General features: G+C 34.6%; 1 protein-coding gene across 3 annotated transcripts in view; it reads left to right on the forward strand.

Moving 5' to 3' along the window:
- The window catches only part of LOC149781881 (uncharacterized), a 74,205-nt gene extending 62,994 nt beyond the window's left edge, over positions 1 to 11,211 (forward strand). For 2 of the 3 annotated variants that reach the window (XM_089936074.1, XM_089936075.1), the window contains exons 3-7: positions 392 to 426; positions 1,894 to 2,040; positions 6,221 to 6,335; positions 6,947 to 7,040; positions 8,855 to 11,211. In XM_089936074.1, coding sequence (XP_089792200.1) covers positions 392 to 426; positions 1,894 to 2,040; positions 6,221 to 6,335; positions 6,947 to 7,040; positions 8,855 to 9,058 — 595 coding nt within the window. In that variant the 3' untranslated portion in view covers positions 9,059 to 11,211. The remainder of the gene's footprint in view (positions 1 to 391; positions 427 to 1,893; positions 2,041 to 6,220; positions 6,336 to 6,946; positions 7,041 to 8,854) is intronic. The other variant, XM_089936076.1, reaches the window with a different exon arrangement.
- The last annotated feature ends 11,762 nt before the right edge of the window (positions 11,212 to 22,973 follow it).

The raw sequence follows: 22,973 nt of genomic DNA on the forward strand, positions 1-22,973 counted from the left end.
CTGATGGACTGACGGACATACAACGTGGTTGTTCTAGTGATCCGTCAACTGCGCCCAGTGGGACGCAGATTACACTTGTTACATGGATCTGCATGTCTTTAGCTTCGTTAATGGTATGTTTGTACAATATCTATTGCTAAACGACTTGAAAAATCTAAAATCATATATATATATATATATATATATATATATATATATATATATATATATATATATATATATATATATATATATATATATATATATATATATATATATATATATCAGTGTGTGTGTGTGTGTATATAAATTGATCCGCAAAATCTTTAATGAAAATATTCCGTTCGTTTCGTTTGATAAGATAGTAAACACATATTTGATATTTTCTCTCTACGTGATTTCTCAATTGCAGTCAAAGTACAGGGAAGACGTCAACTACGACTAAGAGTAAGTTCTTTTATTTGAGTGGACATTCTTTCGATCATGAACTAAAATCTTGATGATCCGAACATATTATTCGGACTCGAAGCAACTTACTTCGGATAATACTTTTTAAACATTTCTTGGGAAACTTTAACTCCCAAACCATTAAATACCACAATGAGTTTGAATGATCGATTTTATTTTATTCGCGTGTTAGTTATTTTTCGTGGGAAAATGAAATAGTATCAAATACATATTCTGTCCGCACATTTGTCTAAATATTTTAATATGTCATGTTAGTTCCTTCGTCTGACCGTGCTTACACACACATACATCACTAATAACTGTATTCCTTATAAACGGAACTTCATCTACAGTCTGTGTTAGAGTGATGATATTTAGTGTGCTGTTTATGGAAGATGAGTAGATGGCAACGAAGATTTATTATTCTGGATGCATACCACTACACTAACACCCAAGGAGGAAGAGGTGATGCTAAAAGGTAATATTTTCATAAGTAATATGAACTTCTACTTACAAGCGGAGCTTCACGTTCACTGATTGTAGGAGGGGAATCATATTAGATATACTCCAGCAGGATTCGTACATAACAAAAATGTTTCGAATTTACAATGCAGCTAATGAGATCAGTGGTTGTGGTGGGATATGCGTGGGTTTCTGCTATTGGTTTTGGTGGTGATATGTGTGTGTATGTGGTTTTAGTAAAATAATATACATCAATGTCATCATAAATGTGCACATTTTGTATCCCAGGCCCATTCCACTCATCTCTTCTCAGGACTCCCCTCTTCCTTCCCAATCCCAGGATTGCTTCCAGGATACGAAACATCGTTTTTACCTGCTCACCCTACTCATTTTCCGAATATGATCCCTCTCGTTCAATCTGTGTAGATGGAGTTTATGTTACAATCGATGGACGGTCGCATGAATGTGACTTACGGACTGACAGACGTACGGAAGGACATTTTCACAATATATCCGCGAAGTGATGATATAAGAAGGGTACTATATTGATGATGGTTTCCATCTTGGTCGTTTTGTTTTTGTTTTTGGTTGCCAATGAAATGAAATAAACAAATAAGTATCCAACTTGAAAATTAAATCTTACAGATATCGTTTCAGATCTGACTGCATTCTCATTAAATATAGTTAGCTTGAGAAACTACTCAAATAAGAGTTTTATTCCTCTGTAAGGCCTTTATATTGTAAAATTTAGGTCAATATCTCAATGTCAAGTCCTGAAAAGCCAGCTTGTTTGAAAACGTAGGTTTGATCTAATTATTCTACCGTTGTTTAAAAAAAATAATCGGTGTGCAAGGATGGGTAGTTTTACTTAATATCAAGTTGTTTTATGAAAGAGGAACATCGTTAATGTTCAAATAAAGATAATATTTAATAGTAAATATGGTGAAAACAATAATACTATCGTTCCATGGTAATAACTTCAAAGTAAACTATTTGTTGTTCTAGGGAACGGAGAGACGACAGACCATGCATCAAAAAGTACAGACGAAACTACGACTAATATGCAAACTCCCAATGGAACAATAATCAAGGCAAAGATTCCAAGTTCGATTTCTCCTGCAAGTAAACATAATAAACACGCAAACCAAGAAGGTAACGTTATTGTACAAAATAATAATAATAATGTTACTTTTGGGGGAATGAATAGGGTTGTTTTGTCGGATGAAGACGCAGATTGTATTGAGAATTAATATCATTGAATGATGCTTGGTCATTGTCGTCGTATTTATTCTCGATTCTCTTTTCTTTCGCTTCTTTTGCTTCTAATGTCGTCTGCATGTTATCGCAGTGCATGTTTTACATGCATGGCATTATTTTTATTTCAAGTGCATCAGAGACAGGAGAGTTTATTCTATACCTGCAGCATCGTCGACGTCGACGGTGCTGTCCGCAGTGTATACACATTTTATTATTCTGTAATTACCTACATCATTAGGTATCATTGTATAGCAGTACATGCATCAGTCCGAACGACACTAGAAATTAGGTAAGAACAATCTACTTTTTTTACATTTATGAACATTTTGTTTACAGCTTAGCTCATGTATTATAGTTTTGACTTTTGACATAGCTTTACCTTGGCATGGCATTATTATATAACTTGGTCAGACCACCATAGCATTTCATTTCGAACCATTGCATGGGAACATACATCAATGTGGCCCAGTTCTCATGGGATAGTTATTGACAGATCTGGACTACTTTAAAAACATTTAATTACATTTTTAAAATCGATTACCAATCACAGGAACGTTTTGTAGACCACTCATTTTCTAAAGAAAACTCACCCCATCTTTGTTGCTAGTCCATAATGTTATTTCTGAGCTGGATCAATGATATGTAAATAAGAATTCAAAAAACACTGAAGTTCTCAGACCGCAATATAAGCTGTTTATTATGCTTTGAGCAAACAATTTATTGAAATTTGTTGGCCCACATAACTAACACAAATCAATATAGTTTTAGGTGCAACAGCTTCAGCGAGATGATAAAATTCTTCATGATTGCCATATAATAGAGGCAATACCATTTTCGAAAGGTGGCGTACGTTTGTTTGCATGTTAGGTAGTGTAAAATGATGATAAACACTTGTTGTTTGGTTTCAAAATAACTTAGGAAATATTAATAGTGATTTGTCGATTTTAAATAAAAGACAGATATATCGTAGCATTTTAGAAAAGACGAAGATTTAAAGCTTACATTCAATGATTATAACATTAACTTAAACATCATAACTTATCATAGTAATACTGTTAAAATAGTCCGGTACGAAGTAATATTGTTAAAACAGTACAATGTGAAGTCAGACTGTTAAAATAATGCGGTATGGAGTAAGATTGTTAAAACAGTAGCGTATGAAGTAAGATTGTTGAAACAATGTGGTGTGTTGTAAGATTGCTAACACAGTGCGATATGAGATTAGATTGTTAAAATAGTACGGTATGAAATAAGATTGTTCAAAGAGTACGGTATGAAGTAAGATTGTTAGAACAGTACGTTATGAAGTAAGATTGTTAAAACAGTGCGGTATGAAGTAAGATTGTTAAAACATTACGGTATGAAGTAGTAATGCCTTGTGTAATTGATGTGTGCAAATAAAAAACTGTAATAGCCTAAATTAAGAGTAAAAATTGAAAATTCTGTCAACTTTGCTTGGTCTGCCTACAATGATACGATACAAACAGATTTAATTATGAAACATAAAGTTTGATTCGAATAAACAGCACATGACAACTCAGTATTTCAGAAAATATTTTGTAATCACTATTATAAATTAATCGTTTTTAATCAACTAATAATCGTTTTATCTAAATATGAAATCATGTAGACGATTTAAAGTATTTAAGAAACATTGCACATTGCTTAACATAAAGTTAATAATTAGATGTGCTGTTGGCTTGGCGATAGCGCATAAAGAAAAATTGTCAAGTGTAATACATTTTCTGGATGGTTTTGTACCCGTTTTAAAATGCCCGATAAAGAAAAACATTTAAGACATTTTCTAACGTTAATGAAAATCACGTTTCTTACATAAGTATAAACATATTCTGGGGACAAATTAAGCGTCACAAAATAAAATAATTTTTTGAAAGAATGGTTAAATGAGCAATATACCTACACTTTTTACATGTAATATAAAAGTAACATCCTTATATTGAGGTATATATTAATCACGTGAATGAGAAGTGGCAGACAGAATAGTATAGAGATGGTTTCAACTGCATCTTGACATGGGCTGAACAAATTGAAACAAGAAAGGGAGGTTACATGTACCATGCTTTCAGAGACGCATTAGAAATATGTACTTACCGCGGACCGGCAAAACCTCAGGTGTTGCACAGTTCCTTGGCAGACAAAGCCAGACCATAAAGTAAAAAACAGTATTTATTTTTAATACTATTCGTTGCATAAGCTGCTGTAGCTTACTTTTTGAAATAATCTATTAACCTGTATGTCTGTCAGATGCTTTGTTTACACCTTTATCCCAAACGACAGATTACAAATCCGCTTGTGCTAAAATAGGTAAAATAACATTTTCAGGCAAGAAGGAAACCCTCTATCCAGCTGTTTTCAAATGTCAGCCTATCTCACTACCAATAAGTGTTGGCAGTGCTGCTGTTGCTTTGTTAGCTAATTCTAACAAATAATTATAATTTTTCCTTAAAATGTTTTCTGAATTTTATCAACGAATAAAACGTCTTTGTCTCCAAAAGGACCATTACCACTATTAGCTCCAGCATCTGCGTGACCTTTTAAATAAATTGCATAGATAAATCAATTAATGATATAATGACTGTTTTCTCTGTATCTTTAGCAGCTATTGTTATTTTCAAACAGTTACCTTCAGCATTTCACTTAATTATTATGTTTCCTAACCTTGAATTGATATTTTATAAGCGTTGTCTCTAAATTGTTTAGATGTCCAGCGAATTGCGTTCTGTTTTTCTCCTCCGAACTTCCTAACTGTTCTTTTTTAGGTATAATATGTGCAAATGAAGAATTTTATATGTGTCTCTTTTCAGCAGTCAATTTCGTGGGGGCGTATTATCCATACTGTCGATAATCCATGAAAATAGGTTCCAAAACAGAACAGTAAACCATTGTTATTTAATAATCTATTTTCTTTAGTGAAAGAGTTCCAGGATAAGAATTAAATACATGTTTTTCGAAGAGAGCTGGACCTCTTTTTTGTATATTTGTTTCAGATCAATCTGATTGGAGGTCCAACATCGGCCTATATCGAACTTTGTCCTTTAACCATACTGTAAATCACTAGGAGGTGAATTTAATTAGATCATACCATCACGAGATGTATAATATTACGCTACATAAGGCTGACATTGATCTGAAGTTTTGATTTGTGCTCTGCAACATATTAGCATGTGTGTTTTTTAAATCCATCCATATTCAGTGACGATCAGTGAAACAATTTTCAATCATTTAATTATTAAATTCTGTATCCAGACTGTATCAAGAGCTTTAACAGAATCTATAAAACAACAGTAAATATTTTTATTAAAGCTTTGATAGTAAAAATGTATCACTTGCTTCGACGATTTGGCCAGGATTCTACTTAAAAGGACGAAAGAAGTTAAGGTAACATGATTAGTGTTGTCTGAAGTAGGCAACTAAACGTTTTCATCAATCAACTTTGAACAGTTATTCATCTTTCGTCTGTTAAGGTAACATGATTAGTGTTGTCTGAAGTAGGCAACTAAACGTTTTCATCAATCAACTTTGAACAGTTATTCATCTTTCGTCTGTTAATATTGTGTGCGTGTTTTTAAATGCTTGATATTAATCAGATTTTCCTAATATCAGGGAATTTTACTTTAGTTGATATTAAGCACACACACACACACACACACACACACACACACACACACATAAAGTGTATGAAAAGTTTTCTTTGGTTGATATTCAGCAGATCTTTTAATACATATACAGAAATTTTCCATTAGCTGATATTTAGCCGATTTTCAATATATGAAGGATTTTTTATTTCTCTTAAATGACATTGAGTTACTTGCAGATAGAAAGCTAAAACTAAATTGCCAGATGCAAACAATTCCTTAGTAATCAAATAAATGCCATGTTTATATATATATATATATATATATATATATATATATATATATATATATATATATATATATATATATATATATAATTTCTCAACTTTAATGTTCAAGTTATTACTTCGTTGTGATTGGAAAGTTAGGATTATTATTGCTATTATTATTATTATTTTTATTTTTATTATTATTTTTAGATGACAGAAGCAAAATAGATTTAACTCTGGCCGTCGCCTTGGTCATAATAGCATTTTGTTTCGGTGCGATTGTGATGGCAGTAATTCTTTGTTGCACTCCAAAAAAATGGAGCAGGTATACTTTATTAAAACTTCTATTAAACATGATATACTTCTATATATTAATCAGTTCAAAGTAGACTTCACAAATGTATGCATGAATGTATGTATGTATGTATGTATGTATGTATGCATGCATGCATGCATGCATGTATGTATGCGTATATGTATGCATTCGTGCATGTATGCATGAATGCTTGTATGTATGTATCAAAGAAGACGCGTATTAGTTTTCACTCGGAGATTGAAATCATTGCCAATATAGTCTTTTAACAAGCAAACTCTTTTCATGAACCTTTTAAGTAAAACAACAACAACAACCCCTATAAATCAAAATGGTTGTTCGAGAGCTATGTTGGCTCAGCTACGATTGCTTTTCGAAGAGGTTTAGATTGATGTGATCACGTACGACTGACTTGTACTCGTGAAATATTAGTGAAGTATTCATGTGAGTAGTTGGAGACAAGGAATTGGAGAGAGAGAGAGAGAGAGAGAGAGAGAGAGAAACACAGTCAAAGGACAGACACATATACAAACAAACAGATGAACAATTATCCTTTGTTAACCACCACATTACACATGCTTTATTTTGCTCCAGGAATAACTTGTGTTGGATTATATTTTTAGCCGCGTTCCAAGTCAACGTACACATCAGGCTAGTAGATCATTTATTGAAAGATCAGACGCCGTTCTTCTGATGTCAGACATTAATATACAGACGGTAAGATTGTCACGCTCACTCACATATGTGCATGAAAGCAAACATACACACACACACACACACACATCTGTATATTTCTCTCTGTGTCTCTCTCTGTCTCTGTCTGGCTGTCTCCCTCCCCCCCCCCTCTCTCTCTCTCTCTCTCTCTCTCTCTCTCTCTCTCTCTCTCTCTCTCTCTCTCTATATATATATATATATATATATATATATATATATATATATATATATATATATATATAACAGTGCATTTAAAGTGTTGGTATACAACTAATTGATATACCAGTACTATTGGTATATGAAATTGTGATCCGCCCATAGCGTAATAATACGCATATATAAACATCTCGCAACACTGTGCTATTGATTCTAGATCACTGATGAATTTCCATATATTAATCATTAATGACGTATGCAAATAGCGATAAAATCAGTTAATAATCCCTGTTTTCTAAATGAATTTAATATGTTCTGTTCACCCCTCCCCTCTCATGCATAAAGGAAAATAACTACACAGAAATCTGGAATGAGTCAGAAAAAGATTTTGGGTTGGATGAAAACATTGAAATTGAACTTACACTAAGTCACCTACAAGAATATGGTTCGTTGTAATGGTATGTATGCACCTTCCTTATGATTTATCTACAGTGTTTATATAATCAATGATTCAATGTTGCAAACCCTGCCGACATTATGCGGTAAATTTATCGGTTACGTGGTACACATACTGTGATGTATTTAATGTTTGGTTGTTGTTGTTGTTTTAAACTATATTATAATGTTCTAAAAACGTATTAATTAAATATGAAAATGTCTAAGAGGCCCCCCCCTTCTCTCTCTCTCTCTCTCTCTCTCTCTCTCTCTCTGTACCATCGTAGCAAGATACGGGCGAAAATCTATGAAAAGAAGAGGGCAGAGTGCTTTCGCTTGTTTCATTCCAGGATGTCTCTGGACATATGAATGATGGTAAAAGTTACGTTAAATAGAGCAAAGGATGAGAGAGAGAGAGAGAGAGAGAGAGAGAGAGAGAGAGTTTTAAAGTCAAACCGACCAAAGGGGGAGAGAGAGTTTTATGATCGGTAGTACTGTTATTAAAGCAGAATAATGACTTAGATTAACTGTAAATATATTAAAATATTTTAATTACCACTTGTTGGTTCGTCATTGGTTTAATTTCTATTCCACATTAATTTTCGTGTGCCGGTACGTGAATGGCTTAACGTTCATGTGATTGGCGTAGGTAACCAAATGTTTCTAGTGCTCTACTTTCTTCATTAAAACCATCTTTCATGTTTAAATCATAAGTGTGTATTATATTGATTTAATCAATTTGAAGAAAATTAGAAACTAAAAAAAAGAAAACACTCAACTTGTTAATATGAAAAGGTGATTGTGAATAACCACAAAAGGTATAGAACTACATTTTGTAGCGGATGCACTCGGGGATGTGAGGAGTTCATGCACTCGGTCAATACACAGCTGCCTGTAGTAAATCTTAACTTCAAAGGGCATATATATATATATGACATAAAGCCTCGTTTCCTTTTAATGAAAAATGTATACATCTCGTGGTATATCAAGTAAGAAATGATGTATTCACCTGAATAGCATCCATAAAGTTGAGGCGAAAGCGCATGAATATTTGTCTGATCGTCTGTTACATTAACTAAGTTTTGTGTATAATATCCGGCACATGAACAGATTCATTTTCACACACACACACACACATATCTATCTATCTGTCTATATATATATATATATATATATATATATATATATATATATATATATATATATATATATATATATATATACAGGTTGATTCCGTTTATTCGGATCTCATTGACAGAGAAATTCTATCAGCCAATAATGCTCATGTAAATCGAGGAGATCAACAACTTGAACAAAGAGTTCCGTCAGCGCCAAACGATTACGAGATTGCATTTGAACGCGGTAATCAAAGAAGCAGTTTGGAACATCCATATAGTAGAGTTTCCGTAGATTGTAGCCAATCAAACTGAGCGCAACGAGACGACAACTTAAGAGGGAAAACATGATTACTTTCTTCTTGCCTTAAATGAGGCTGCCGTGGAAAATGCTACAGAAGTAAGCGAAATAATAATGATCGAGGAAAATCACGACTGTTTTGTTCCTGCACCACATGAACATGATGGGGAAGATGACACTGAAAGAAACGAAATGGGAATGGGAGAGAAAAATCACGACTACTTTACTCTTGAACGACATGAACATGATGGGGATTTGCACTGAAGAAAATAAACTAGGATCACGTCTGTTTTGTTCCTTAATCACTCGAATATGATGGGGCAATAGAATAAGAAAGATGGAGTGAAATGATCATCGCGTCTTATTTAAAGGAACAAAAATAACCACAAAAAAACCCAACTCTAACTGTACTAATAGAGAGCATGAGAACTTTGTAGTTGAATCACATACATTGTACTTGAGATAAACCTGTTGTTAGGCAGTCTTAGACAAACATTACATACAATCAGAGATGTAGACACTTATTGTTACTACTACGGCTACTATTATTACTATTTTTAATTGTTATCGGTGCTAAATTGGTCGACCTTGAGTATCATAATGCTATCCACGTCGCAAACAATATTGAGGAAAATCTAAACCTCTGAAAACAATAAATAGTGGAATAAATATGAATAGACAGCCATTAATTTGTGTATCTTACATATCCTGACTAATTAGATCAATTATGAATGCTTATGCTCATCTCCTTCAGTTAATTATGACATAGGAGAGAGAACTCATTTTTGTATCTTTTTTTTTAAAATATCTGCAAGATCATAATTATGTGCTAATATATTGCATTCTGAGTTATTAATAATATTATGCAAAACTAAATTTTTCATAGTTAACTATGCTCAATTATTTTTAAACTTTCACTGGCATAGTAATCCTGGCTGTTTTCTTTGGTGCAAGTAGGTCTTTTTGTGTAGTGCTGCAATTTAATATTTATAGGTCTCCATTTGCAAGATAGGATTCATTGTATTGAACTCGGACTTTTCTTTACAACTTAGAAATTTGGAATAGGGTCAAATAATGTCTTCACGAATAATGCCTTATAATGTCATCAATAGTAATGTCCTATAATGTCATCATTAATAATGTCCTATGATGTCATCATTAATAATGTCCAATAATGTCATCATTAATAATATCATATAATATCATCATCAATAATGTCCTATAATGTCATCATTAATTATGTCCCATAATTTCATCATTAACAATGTCCAATAATGTCATCATTAATGTCATCATTAATAATATCCTATAAAGTCATCATTAATAATGTCCAATAATGTCATCATCAATAATTTCCTATAATGTCATCATTAATAATGTCCAATAATGTCATCATCAATAATTTCCTATAATGTCATCATTAATAATGTCCTATAATGTCATCATTAATAATTTCCTATAATGACAGCATTAATAATACCCTATAATATCATCATTAAAATGTCAATTAATGTCATCATTGTAACATTTAATTTTTCATAGCCCTCATTTAACCACATGGCTTTAACAAGATTTTAATTACAATTTGCAAACATTGCAATCAAGACCTTTCGATTCCAGAAGCTGCTTGTCCTAATTGCAACATTTTATTTCCAAATTAACCCGTATATTGATAGAACTTTATAATTTGTTTGTACAATGTAGGTTAAGGGTGAAATATAAAAGTGTAGAATCTCTATGCACTTTATGTTCGTTTTATACCTATTGATCATTCATTGCTTTACTACAGTAATACGTACATTACCTGTCATAATTTTCTGGTGTATATTTAGTTACATCATTTTATGGAATGTTACATTTTTGGAAGGTCCTACACATTGGAATAACATGAGACTATCTGAGGACAAGGGGAAATGTACAAACGTACACCTAATATCTAACACGAAATTAAGAGTGACCATCACCAACTCTACAAACCACACAAAGTAGAATGTAATAGAAATAGATTAAAAATAAACGAATTTAAATCCCTTATAAATATGTTATGTATATTTAATCTGCATTGTTTGTTTGTAAGATATTTTATTGTTTATTTGAGATGCTGTGGGTTATATAAAGTTATATTTTGTGTATGACCTACTGCAAAATCAAGTTCATTGTGTACCTGACCTGAATAAAATTTTCTTTCTTAAATTCAGTAAATGCGTACCTAATGTTTTCTCCTTTAGCATGGGTTAACTATTAGGATTATTATTTTTGCCAGAGTCAAGGACATTGTGTTTATTCTGTTCGTTATTATAATTTTAGAAATAGACATTAATTATAACTAAGATTTTATCTTGTAAACATTTGGAACCTTCCAGAATTAAATTTTAAATTATATAATATTTGTTTTAGAAAATGCTAATTGTGGCCTGAAGTAAAGTAGAGGTCTTACTTATCTAAAAATATTTATTCACGGTGTAAGATCTTAAGGAGAATCATTGTTGTGTCCAATATTTTGATCAGGCTAAAAGTTGTTTATTCGTGCTGTAAGATATTGAGGCAGACTCATTGTTGTGTCCACTACTAATTCGCTTAGGCTGGAATTTATTTATTCAAATTATTTATTTACTAGAAACACAAAGTGCGCATCATCTAAAATTATATTCTTGTAAAGAGACATTAACTGGGAATTATAGTGAAATTCAGCTAAGGATATATTCTTGGATTGTATTATTGCGATTAAACAAAAGACTGTTGTCACACCACTACACTATCGACCACCACAGGCACATCAACACGTCCATCGTTGGAGTTATTTATTTTGGATTATCCCGAAAGATTATTCAGAACTTTGAATATTAGGAATTGTGTTAGAAATTCTGGGATTAGTTGGGATTTAACTCTCACTACCGTAAGATCTTGCTACATTTTTCACATTTTACAAAGCTTGTTGCTTCTCACTCTTTTATATTATTTATTCTAAGATCACAGAGTCGTAGTTAATAAACTACCTTTCTCTTTCTCTCTACTTCCCTATTATGCCCTGTTTTGACACACACACACACACACAAACACACACACACACACACACACACACACACACAGTGTTCACACCCACTAGCTGATTGTTTGGACTGCTTTATGAACTTGCAAATTTAGCTCCTCAAAATGCCTGAACACAACAGTTTTAAAGCGTTCGGAGCAGCATTCTAGGCTGCTAGGAACTTAAAGGGTGGCTGGAGGAGCAGCAGAGAGCGCGAACAGACTCTAACTGGTTCTCTCTCCGTTTCGCAAAATAAACCTTCCTGGAAATCGCAAAAACAATTCGCGATTGTCTCAGTATCCGGTATAAGACAACCTTGTCAACGAACTTAATAAACTCTAATTGACTTACCCAGCCTATCTCTGATAAGTTTTTCTGATCGCGAAAAATCGCAGCGATAGCGTCGGTGTCAAGTTGGAGGCAGTTTCCTCTCTGCTGTTATAAATTTATCCAAAAATTATATCAAGTCCGATTCGATATCTTGTTCTGGGATCATGTAAATTTATTGTTATATATCCGTGTGAAGTAGCTTGCGCTCGTGAAAAAAAAGTTTCTAAATTTATTTATATATATGTCACCGCCAAACCAAGTCTGATGAATATTTCGCAAGGTATGAGTATCGACTCCATTAAACACAACTATAATCACAACTATAATATTACAGTTATCTCTGATCACCATTGGTATTTGTGTGTATCGCTGAGTAACATAAATCACATCAGTGTTTTTATGTCTACCTCGAGAAAAAGTCCTAGCTGGATTTGATTGTTTGTCCAGCATCACATCATCATATCCAACCAAATTATTCATAAATCCGTCTAAATCATGAACAGTCGGCGCTTCATCAATATCAGTTATATATTATTATATATTCAATGACGTCATAACGCTCATTCAACTATCTTGCATTTTCATTAAAATCCTTTAGCATATCATAACATCTTTGGTCTACAGACGAAGCTACCAAATACAACTTATCCCATTTCAACCATCTCATTATCAAATTAAGTAACACTTGCGTCTTACCACTTCCAGATGGACCTATGCTAATCATTCGGATAGAATTTGGTAGCGCTGCATGATGCTTGACCGGTTCTCGTTTTCTTGTTGCTGAGAAATCAATTATATTCATGTTATATATAAAATAATTATGGATCTATATTGTGTGAAATATAGGACGCGTACCCCAACAGGTGATCTAACAACTATTACAACAAAAAGTAACAGATCAGCGGTTACGGGTAAATGTGAACGATGTGGTACAAAGAAATTTAAATTTATTTCCGCACTTTCAAAGTCAAATAATATTTTTAAAAAAACGAGGAGGTGATATTGCAGCAAAATTAACAAAGTTACCAGGGACTCCGTGGGCTAAATACCCAGGAGAAAAACACCTCCCAGGATATAATTATTGTGGCCCTGGAACCCGACTTGATATCAGACTTGACAACCAAGACCAACCAAAACTAGGTGAATATCCGATAAACGCTATTGATAAAGCGTGACATGCTCATGATGTAGCTTATAAAAGTAAAGATCTGCAGCACAGATACATATCAGATGTGAAATTAATTACGCGCTAAATTCCATTACGAATAAATCTGTGAAGGAATCATTGGCTAATTGGTTAGTAAGATCCGCAATGAAAGGTAAATTAGCGCTAGGTGCTGGTAATTAATTATAAATGGAATCGATTTATTATTCCCCAAGAGGATATTGGAAAGGTAGAGCAGCGATTAGTAAACTCGCCGAAGCAGCAAAAGTTACACGTGCCACCGCTGAAGCATGGTTAGCACGACAAGCAATATGGCAAATTTACCTACCACCGCCTAAACGAATTCACTTTGCACATTTTGATGTTGGAGTTCCTAATGAAGTTCATCAAGTTGATATATTATTTTTACCACATGATACTATACGCCTTAGCACGTATAAATACGCGTTAACTGTCGTTGATGTTGTAAGTAGATATAAGAAAGCAGAGCCGTTGTCAACAAAGACAGCAACTGAAGTTGCTTCTGCGTTTGAACGAATTTATCAACGTGGACACGTGCAATGGCCACAGCTGTTACAAGTTGATCCTGGTAAAGAATTTCAGGGTGCAGTATCATCGCTAATGAAGCAACATCACGTCACCATCAGACGAGGACATACTGCAATTCATTGTGATCAGGCAATTGTTGAACGATTTAATCGAACACTTGCTGAGCTGTTATTTGGATATCAGTACGCGAAGGAAATAACTCGAACAACTGCGTTGAAACCCGTTAATGCAATCAAAAACGTACGTATAACAATAAAACGACGTGATTTTTCAAAACAACCGGTGCTGGGCAATGTGAGTGTAAGATATTTATATGAACCTGGTGAACTTGAAGGTGGTAAAGAAAAAAAGAGCAACTGATCCTGTCTGGAGTATCACAACACACAATATATCTAACATAGTAAGATCCTCGGGTAGACCTGCAATCTACAGATAAGATTCAACTGCTCCTCAACGTGGATTTACACGTGAACAATTACAAGTAATTCCCGAAGACACACGAATACCACCGCGATCACTTAACTAGCACCCCTACGTCGATTACATTCAAGACAGGTCAGCATCACATTTTCTCGTGTATGACCGCGACTACTATCTTTTCTATCCACGGTAAATTGTCTTGAATCATTTTTCAGATACCGCCATAACATTAAGTAATTGCAACTCTCGCAGTGATTATTCTGCTGCTGTTTCAGCGTGTTAATAAATTCAGCATCGATATCAAATTACCGATTTTTTTTCGTCACTTTGTTTATAACCGGCTAATTTGTTTCTTATTATATCGTTGTCAATATCAGCATTAATGGTTTCTGACGCGTCCATGACAATTCTCCGCAACTGAGAAATTCTTCTGACTCGAGACACTGCGAGATAAACTAAATTTGACCATTCGATATAATCATCAACGATCCAAACAATTGTATCAGAGATAGTTAATCCTTGAGATGAGTGGATTGTCATCGCGTATCCTAGCGTCCACGGAGATTTGTCAGCGCGTATCGCATCCTCAACAACATTGACAGGAACCAAAACAATATCATTTAATACCTGATTCTGTTTCTAGGGTTGTCCTGGTATATCAACGTTGATATTCTGTAGTCGTGTATTGGCTGGTCTATAACACAATGGTACACGTAACACTGAGAATTTTTCTTTATGCGTTTCAAACTCCCGTTGAAGTGTGCCTCTGACTATCTTTTTACTTGCCATTATCAAATCGTTGGGTCTCCACCTTTCCCAAAAGTCGTTCAAAGAAGTCTCTGGAATTATTTTACGCACTATTTCACACTGAATTTTATTCGGTTGTAGTCTGTTTAATTTTTTTTTAACTCTTTTAATTCTTCATCAAGAGATCTGTGATCGTCAGTTATCTCCGAGTAATAATCTACAAAATCCTTTAGCCAATGATGTGGAGATGGTCCAACAAACGGAGGTGGTTGACCATGATCGCCGCACATTATCACAGCTGTATTTATTGTTAATAACCAATCAGGAAATGTTTTTAATATTTCCAAAGACACCGTGCATATCTCGTCCCAAATAATGATTCCAGGAATATATTTCTCTCCCATTCGGCCAGAAGTCCATATGCCACCGATGTATTTGAAAAAGCTGTGATAAGTACAAGAATTAACTCCTCGTTGTTTCATCTCCCTGGTAAGTCTATGTGTTGGTGTTAACACAATCATGTCATCGTGTTTCTGCCGAAATAATTCGATCACTCGAGTCGTCTTACCAGAACACCCGGTCCGTTCAAATAGACTGTCTTGTGCAAGGATACTAGATCATACACGGATGGCGCCAACGACAATTTGATATCTGATCGCTGTGATAACTATCTTTAATCGTAACATCTGCGGATAAATCATAATCATGTAACGTTTCTTCTTGTATTCCCCACGAACCCCATGATGCATCAGTACTCGTAAAACGATCCAGTAATTCTAAATATTTTTTTTCAAGTAAAATGAATCCGTGGCAACTCTGACCGCGGTGTCGGGGAATCTATTTATCATCGATAATAAATTTATAGAAACATAAGCAAGCATTGATAATCTTAAATGAGTATATTGCGGAGATTCTCCATCAGTGTAACTAACAATTGTTCCTAACCTTTTTCCATTAGACAAGTAAACATCTTGTCGATCACAAAGTATATCTTTCGCTGTTGCATCAGCGACCACGAATTTATATTTGGCGGGATCCATAATCAGTCTTGCACAATGTCGTTGATGATCAAATGCAGCGCCTAGAGTAAACTTACTGATTATTCTTCTACCTAGATCTTTCGCGGTTCTTTCACTGTTACCAAGTTTAATCCTGAGAATATTAGGAGCATCATCAACGATGACATCAATAGGAGTATTTGGACATTCACGCTTATATTCTTCGATTACCTCATCGAGACTGATACGTTCCGGTGTTGGTAACCACACTTCTGTATGTTTCCGATATGATATAATTGCCTCACTAACCGTCAACGATATTAATATTTTACTGTCAAGCATATATCGTAATAACACTATTGGCACCCAGCGTCGCTCCGAGAAATGTCTGCCAAGCCATACATAACAGCACGGATGAAGACCTTTAGCGAATTCGAAAGACAACACATGAGCGAATCCAGTAGATGAAAATCAGATAACGATCCGTTTATGGCAACTCTCGTCATCTCGTTCATGGGATGTCCAAATCTTTTAAAATACCTAGAGCATTCTCCATAACCAAGAAAACTGCCAGGATAACACGCGATCATGTCAACGGATATCATACCGTCACGCTCACACTTGGTATTCCACAAACCGCCATGCCCGTATTCGACACAACTAGCTTGAATATTCTCGAGAAATCGATTTCGTGTTGGTTTCCACAAATTTTTCTCTCTGGCAAAATGAGTCGCGACTGACGGAACTGTGAAACAATTTTTTTAATAATTGCTCGGTGTTTTCTGTTGAAATTTTCATTTCCTCGTGAAGAGATTCTTGACGATATAAATCCCCGTTGGGTTTTACAAATTGATCATAGTCTCCTTCGGGAAGACTCTTAAATAACCACACCGATACAGGATCAGTTTTACTTAACGCGTGAATAAAATCAAACATGTTTTTCTCGGATATTTTCCGACGGGTAAAATCTTACAGTTCGATCTCGTGGAAATATTGTTACTGCGCTAGACCACGCGTGCGCATTATGATCAATAATTTCAATAGGAGCTCCTCGATTTATTCGGCGATCCATATAAAATCTCTCCGGTTAACGTTTGTACTCTCATTGGAAATTTGAATTTACCTGATAACTCGGCAACATTATTTATTGTAGCTCCGGTATCATTGACCGATTCAGCACACTTCGCTATTTTTTCACGTCGCTGATCAGTCAGACCATTTCCACGTTCGGCTACACAATTCAACTTTGAAAATCTCATTGGTGTAAAATCATTAATGTTGGGTTTATCATTTAGCTGATAAATTCCATAAATAACCGCGATTATCCAGTGTCTCACCAATTGTACGCTGATGACACCCAAATATACAAATATAGCCACCCAAATGAAGTTGATACTACCATCCAAGGTGTAGAGGTGCATTTCTGATGTGAAATCATGGATGACATGTAACAAGCTGCAGATGAATGATGATAAAACTGAGGCCATTCTGATCATAACACAAAGACTTCCTCATTCACATCCTTTACCTCAAACAATAACTATCAGCAACACCAACATTAAATTCCCACAATCAGTACGAAACCTATGTGTTACTTTGGACAGTACTGTCACATTGCACCAACATGTCATGAACATATGCAAGGCTGCATATCTTGAGCTTAATTCGCATCATCTCAATTCGCAAATATCTTTCAGTTGATGCCACTAACACACTTGGTTTTTCATTAGTACTTTCAAGACTGGACTATTGTAACTCAATTCTGTCTGGTTCATCTCAATATCTGCTCCAGAAACTTCAGAAAGTTCAAAACACAGCTGCTCAGATCATACTTAGAGTACCACTATCAGAGCTCGCGTCCCCGCTGCTTTGTACCCTAAACTGGCTATCCATTCGACCCAGAATCAAACACAAAATTTGTTCTCTGTGCTACGTTTCACTGTCGGACTCTAGTCCAACATACCTATCCGACCTCACCCATGTGTACACACCAGCAAGATACTTACGCTCCTCTTCTGACAATCGTATACTCATTATTCCCACTGAAAAGAAAGTCATATGGACAGCGTTCTTTTGGATTCCAGGGCCCAGCAACGTGGAATGAATTGCCCACTGAACTTAGACACAAAGACACAGTGATCACATTCAAGAGCTCTCTCAAAACTCACTTATTTCGACTGCAAGAAAACAAACTTAAAGACCGAATGTTTCCTACCTTAAATATTCTCAGCATGTTTTTTAATGTTTACTAATTTCATGGTGTTTGTTTTTGTAATCATATCATTATATATTTTATCTTATAGATGTTGTCTAATGTTGTAAAGCGCTTAGAGGTTCTAAAGATTATTTGCTACACAAAGTCCTCATTATTGTTATTGTTATTACAGGATATGCTCGCGAGTAATATGGTTTGTCAATACCATTCAGCGTTCCTGGCTTGGAAGTTTTACTTAACAAATCGTTTTTTCCACGAGCAAGGACACTCATTGTAACAAATCTTGTGTAAATGAAATTTGTGGACAACATTCGCCTAGTGTAAAGAGAGGCAGTCTTGTTCCACAAAAGTGTTTAAGATGTGGTGTCGGAGTTAGAGGTAAAACACAGATTTGCGCGCGTTGTGGTAGTAAACGGTATAGAGAGTTAAAACGTTATTATGACAAGAAAAATAACACCCTTGACTCTGTCAAAGTCATCAATAAGGTTATAAGAACCTTGAAGACTATATAACCAGATTTAAAGATTTGTTATAATTTAGACAAATAATATGATATATAAAATGGAGGAAGAAGAATTTGTCAGGCATCCTATCATTAAGAATCATGAAGCATCTCGTGATGGTGTAGTAAGACACTGTCGGCTGAAGAAACCAGTTGGTGCTGTTGATAGTTCCGGTTATCTTAGATTTAGTGTTGATGTGAAGAAAAGCTATCTCTGTCATCGATTCGTATTTGAGGTTTATCACGGAGAGATCAAAGATGGTCTTGTGATCGATCATATTGACGGAAATAAATTTAATAATAATTTATTTAACCTTCATGCATTAGAAAGAGACCGATTAAATATGTCAATATTGAAACCGGCGAAGAGATAATATATCAATCAATGAACGCGACTGGCAAATATTTTGGTATTAACCCACGTTCAGTCCAACGTGTTGCAGAGAAAATAATCAAATTATCTTTTCATACCGGTTTGGAAACTGGATTTCTTTTTCTTATGTCTCAGTGGTGTTAGATAAAGATAACGGAGATAACTCCGCCCCGATTGTGTACAAGTCGATGATGGAGTTACCTCCCTTGATTTCAGAAGTTTGCGCAACACACACTATTTTATATTATATATTATCCAGAAAATGAATAAATTTTCAAAGTAGAGCTAAATTCAAGTTGTATTAATTTTTAAAAGTAATTGTATTATTTTTTAAAATCCAAAAGTAATTGTATTATTTTCTTGCAATCCAAAAGAAACTATATAATAATTTCTGAATCATATATTAATAACAAGGCTCCGTGTCGCAGTGGTAGAGTGTCTAATTCTTGTTGTCGACGCAGGCGATATTTCACGATTTTATATATAATTGGGGGTTCACCCCAAGCTCGAAACTGAACAGAAAAAATTCACACTCTCCCCACGTCGCCACCACGGCGTGGTGCTGTTTTTTCATCCCCGGGGTTGATTTCTGGGGGGAGTGTGCACATCTATAATGAATTATGAAAATATCAATGATGTAATTTCAGCTATTAAAAAATTAGAACACGACGGTATAATTATATCCGATGAATTAAATCCTGCAAAACTTATTTCTGATTTTGAAACACTACAAGGGCGAAACCAGGGAGGAGCATACATGCTGCCATCTCAGTATAGATTTATAAAGAAGATTCAGACGGATATGTGTCAATCGCTGGCTACAATAGAAGAAGAGTGAGTGAAGGAATTTGTCAGTCTCTCTCGTGTAATCGAAAAAATTAGATCATAATTATCTTGTGAATATGAAGCAAAGAAGATAATTAATTCTCGCGTGAGGCAACTAAGAAAGTTTCTGTCTAATGAAAACGGAAGTTAGACATATTCGTGGTAATAAAAGTGAAAGTAGTAGGTCAGATTTCAGTAAAATATTATATTTTTTTGGCTTTTCACTAAGAATTCTTGGATTTACACGATTTTGACTACCTAAATACCCTTCCGAATTAACAAATCAGTTGATTTACACGATTCTGACTACCTTATTACTTTCCGAATTAACAAATCAGTCGATTTACACGATTTTGACTACCTAAATACCCTTCAGGAATGAAAAATCAGCATGATTTTCAGTAAAAAAATAAATTTCTTATAATATTTTTGTACACCGACAGATTTTAGGAAAATATTATATATTTTTTCTCCACTGAAATGTTAGATTCACGCGATTTTGACTACCTAAATGCCCTTCAGAATTAACAAATCAGTCTATTTACACGAATTTGACTACCTTATTACTTTCCGAATTAACAAATGAGCCTGATTTTCAGTAAAAAAATAAATTTCTTGTGAAATTGTTGACTTTATCAAGAACGGAGAATTATTTCCTTGAAAATCATATATTTTTACGATTGTAATCGTAGATTTTTACGATTTCACAAGTAAATTAATATTTACAGTCTTATACCTCAAATCCAGCAAGTGGCCGGACTGGTCATTTAGCTTGAAATTTATTCTTTATAACAGACGAGTATGACATCGTAGATAGACCAGATTGATCGGTTCTTGTACAGAAATCAGAAATCAGGAATCCGGGTGGTTCTCTCGGTGTAAACGAATAAAGAATAAATCACTGCTGCGCTTGATTTGACATTGTTGTGTCCGTGCTGTAACTTCCATCAATTACATTACACACAAGATTGACCGCGACCACCTGTGTTATATTTACGATTTCCGGGGATACATGTCGTCCTTCTCCTTGTGGATTATTGTTGTATCGGAGAAATAGTTGTTTCTTTGTACCGTGTAAGTATATCAGAAAAGAACTCATCGATGATATCGTTGACTGATTTTTTTTATAACTCGGCTGCGTTATACCCGGGAAATTTAAATGTCGGTGGTTCAGCTTCTGTTATCGTATATACGTTTAAAAATTGTTGTTTGTGGTATATCTTAGGATTAATTGTTGTCCGAATTACTCGCTGGTAAATATATTCCATATCGGATACAAGCTGACTTAATATTTCTATTTCTTTAATGATTTCGCTGCTATCAGATTCTTGGAAGCTTTGACGTAGTCGCTGTAGTTGTCGTTTATGTTCTTGATTAATGATTTTAAAATACTCAATCATTTGTTCTAGGCGAATAAAATTAGAAAAACGTCCAGCGCGGGTAGTTCATAATCAAAATACCACGTCATATTGTCCTTATTGGTGAATCTAAAATCACTACCCAAAGTTGAAGTTTTTATGTTCATTAAATGTTGTTTGTACGATGGTGTAACATCGTGGTATGATTGTTTGTTCGTGGTAAAATTAGACTTCGCTGGTTCTGGTGTTGGTGTTACTTTAGGTGGAGCAACCTCAGGCCATGCTAACCCTGTTCTGATCGATGACTGATATATATCAACGACGTAATCTGGTGCATTTATCTCGATGGCCGCGGATAGTTTTGGTTCATGAGCGGTTATTGCTATTTTGGGTTCTTTATTTCTGTGATTTTTTTTTATTCCACGTGCTAATTCCTCATTGATTTCTTCGAGTTGATAGCATCCGGTTGGTATTCCAACAACGTTCCAGTCGGGAGTACCATCTGGTCGGTTTTTATTTGCAAACACAAACGAGTTATTCGCTGGTAATCCACCAAATAATTTTGATCTGATATTTGGCCATCTATGGTATGCTCGCAACTGTGCTAACGCGATCTCGCTTACCGGAATCGCAGTTGGAAAATTAATACTAAATTCAGGCTAGGTTGAGCTTACTGTTATCATTGTTGTTTTTGCCGGAGTTGTATATGCGGCTATCTGCTGAAGTAGTTCTGTCATTATTTATTTCTTCTTTTCTCAAATGGTGTTTTTCTCTCACTGCGTACCTATTTTAGGAAAGAACCCATCAATGATATCGTTGGTGGATTTTCTTAACTCGGTTGCCTTATACCCGGGAAGTTTAAAATTTGGTAGTTCAACTTCTGTTATCGAATACGCGTTTAAAATTCGTTGTTTGTGGTCCATCTTTTCAGTATTAATTACTGAATGAATTGCTCTCTGGTTAATATATTCCATGTCGGATACGAGTTGATTTAATATTTCAATTTGTTTAATGATTTCGATGCGATCAGAAATATATTCCTGAAAGCACTGCCGTAGTCGTCGTAGTTGTGTTTTATGTTGTTGATTAATTCCTGTAAAGAAACCAATAATTTCACTTAGGATAGTGATAACAAGATAAGATTCATCGGATTGTTTATAAAAACGCCAAAAAAAAAGAACAAAAGACGATCATTGCTGTATAATTCAAAATCACTACCCGACGTTACATTTTTTATATCGAGTAATCGTCGTTTGTAATACGGGTTAACATCGTGGTATGATTGATTGTCGGTGATGAAATCAAATCTTTTATGTTCCGGCGTTTCAGACCCCTCCAACGATGACTGATCGTGGTCGGAGGAGTCTATCTCGATGACCAAAGTTGAAATTTCACGCATGTTGTTGAAGCTTATTGATA

Source organism: Sinohyriopsis cumingii, chromosome 15, assembly GCF_028554795.1.
Source record: "Sinohyriopsis cumingii isolate HCF-2022 chromosome 15, ASM2855479v2, whole genome shotgun sequence".
NCBI lineage: Eukaryota > Metazoa > Mollusca > Bivalvia > Unionida > Unionidae > Sinohyriopsis > Sinohyriopsis cumingii.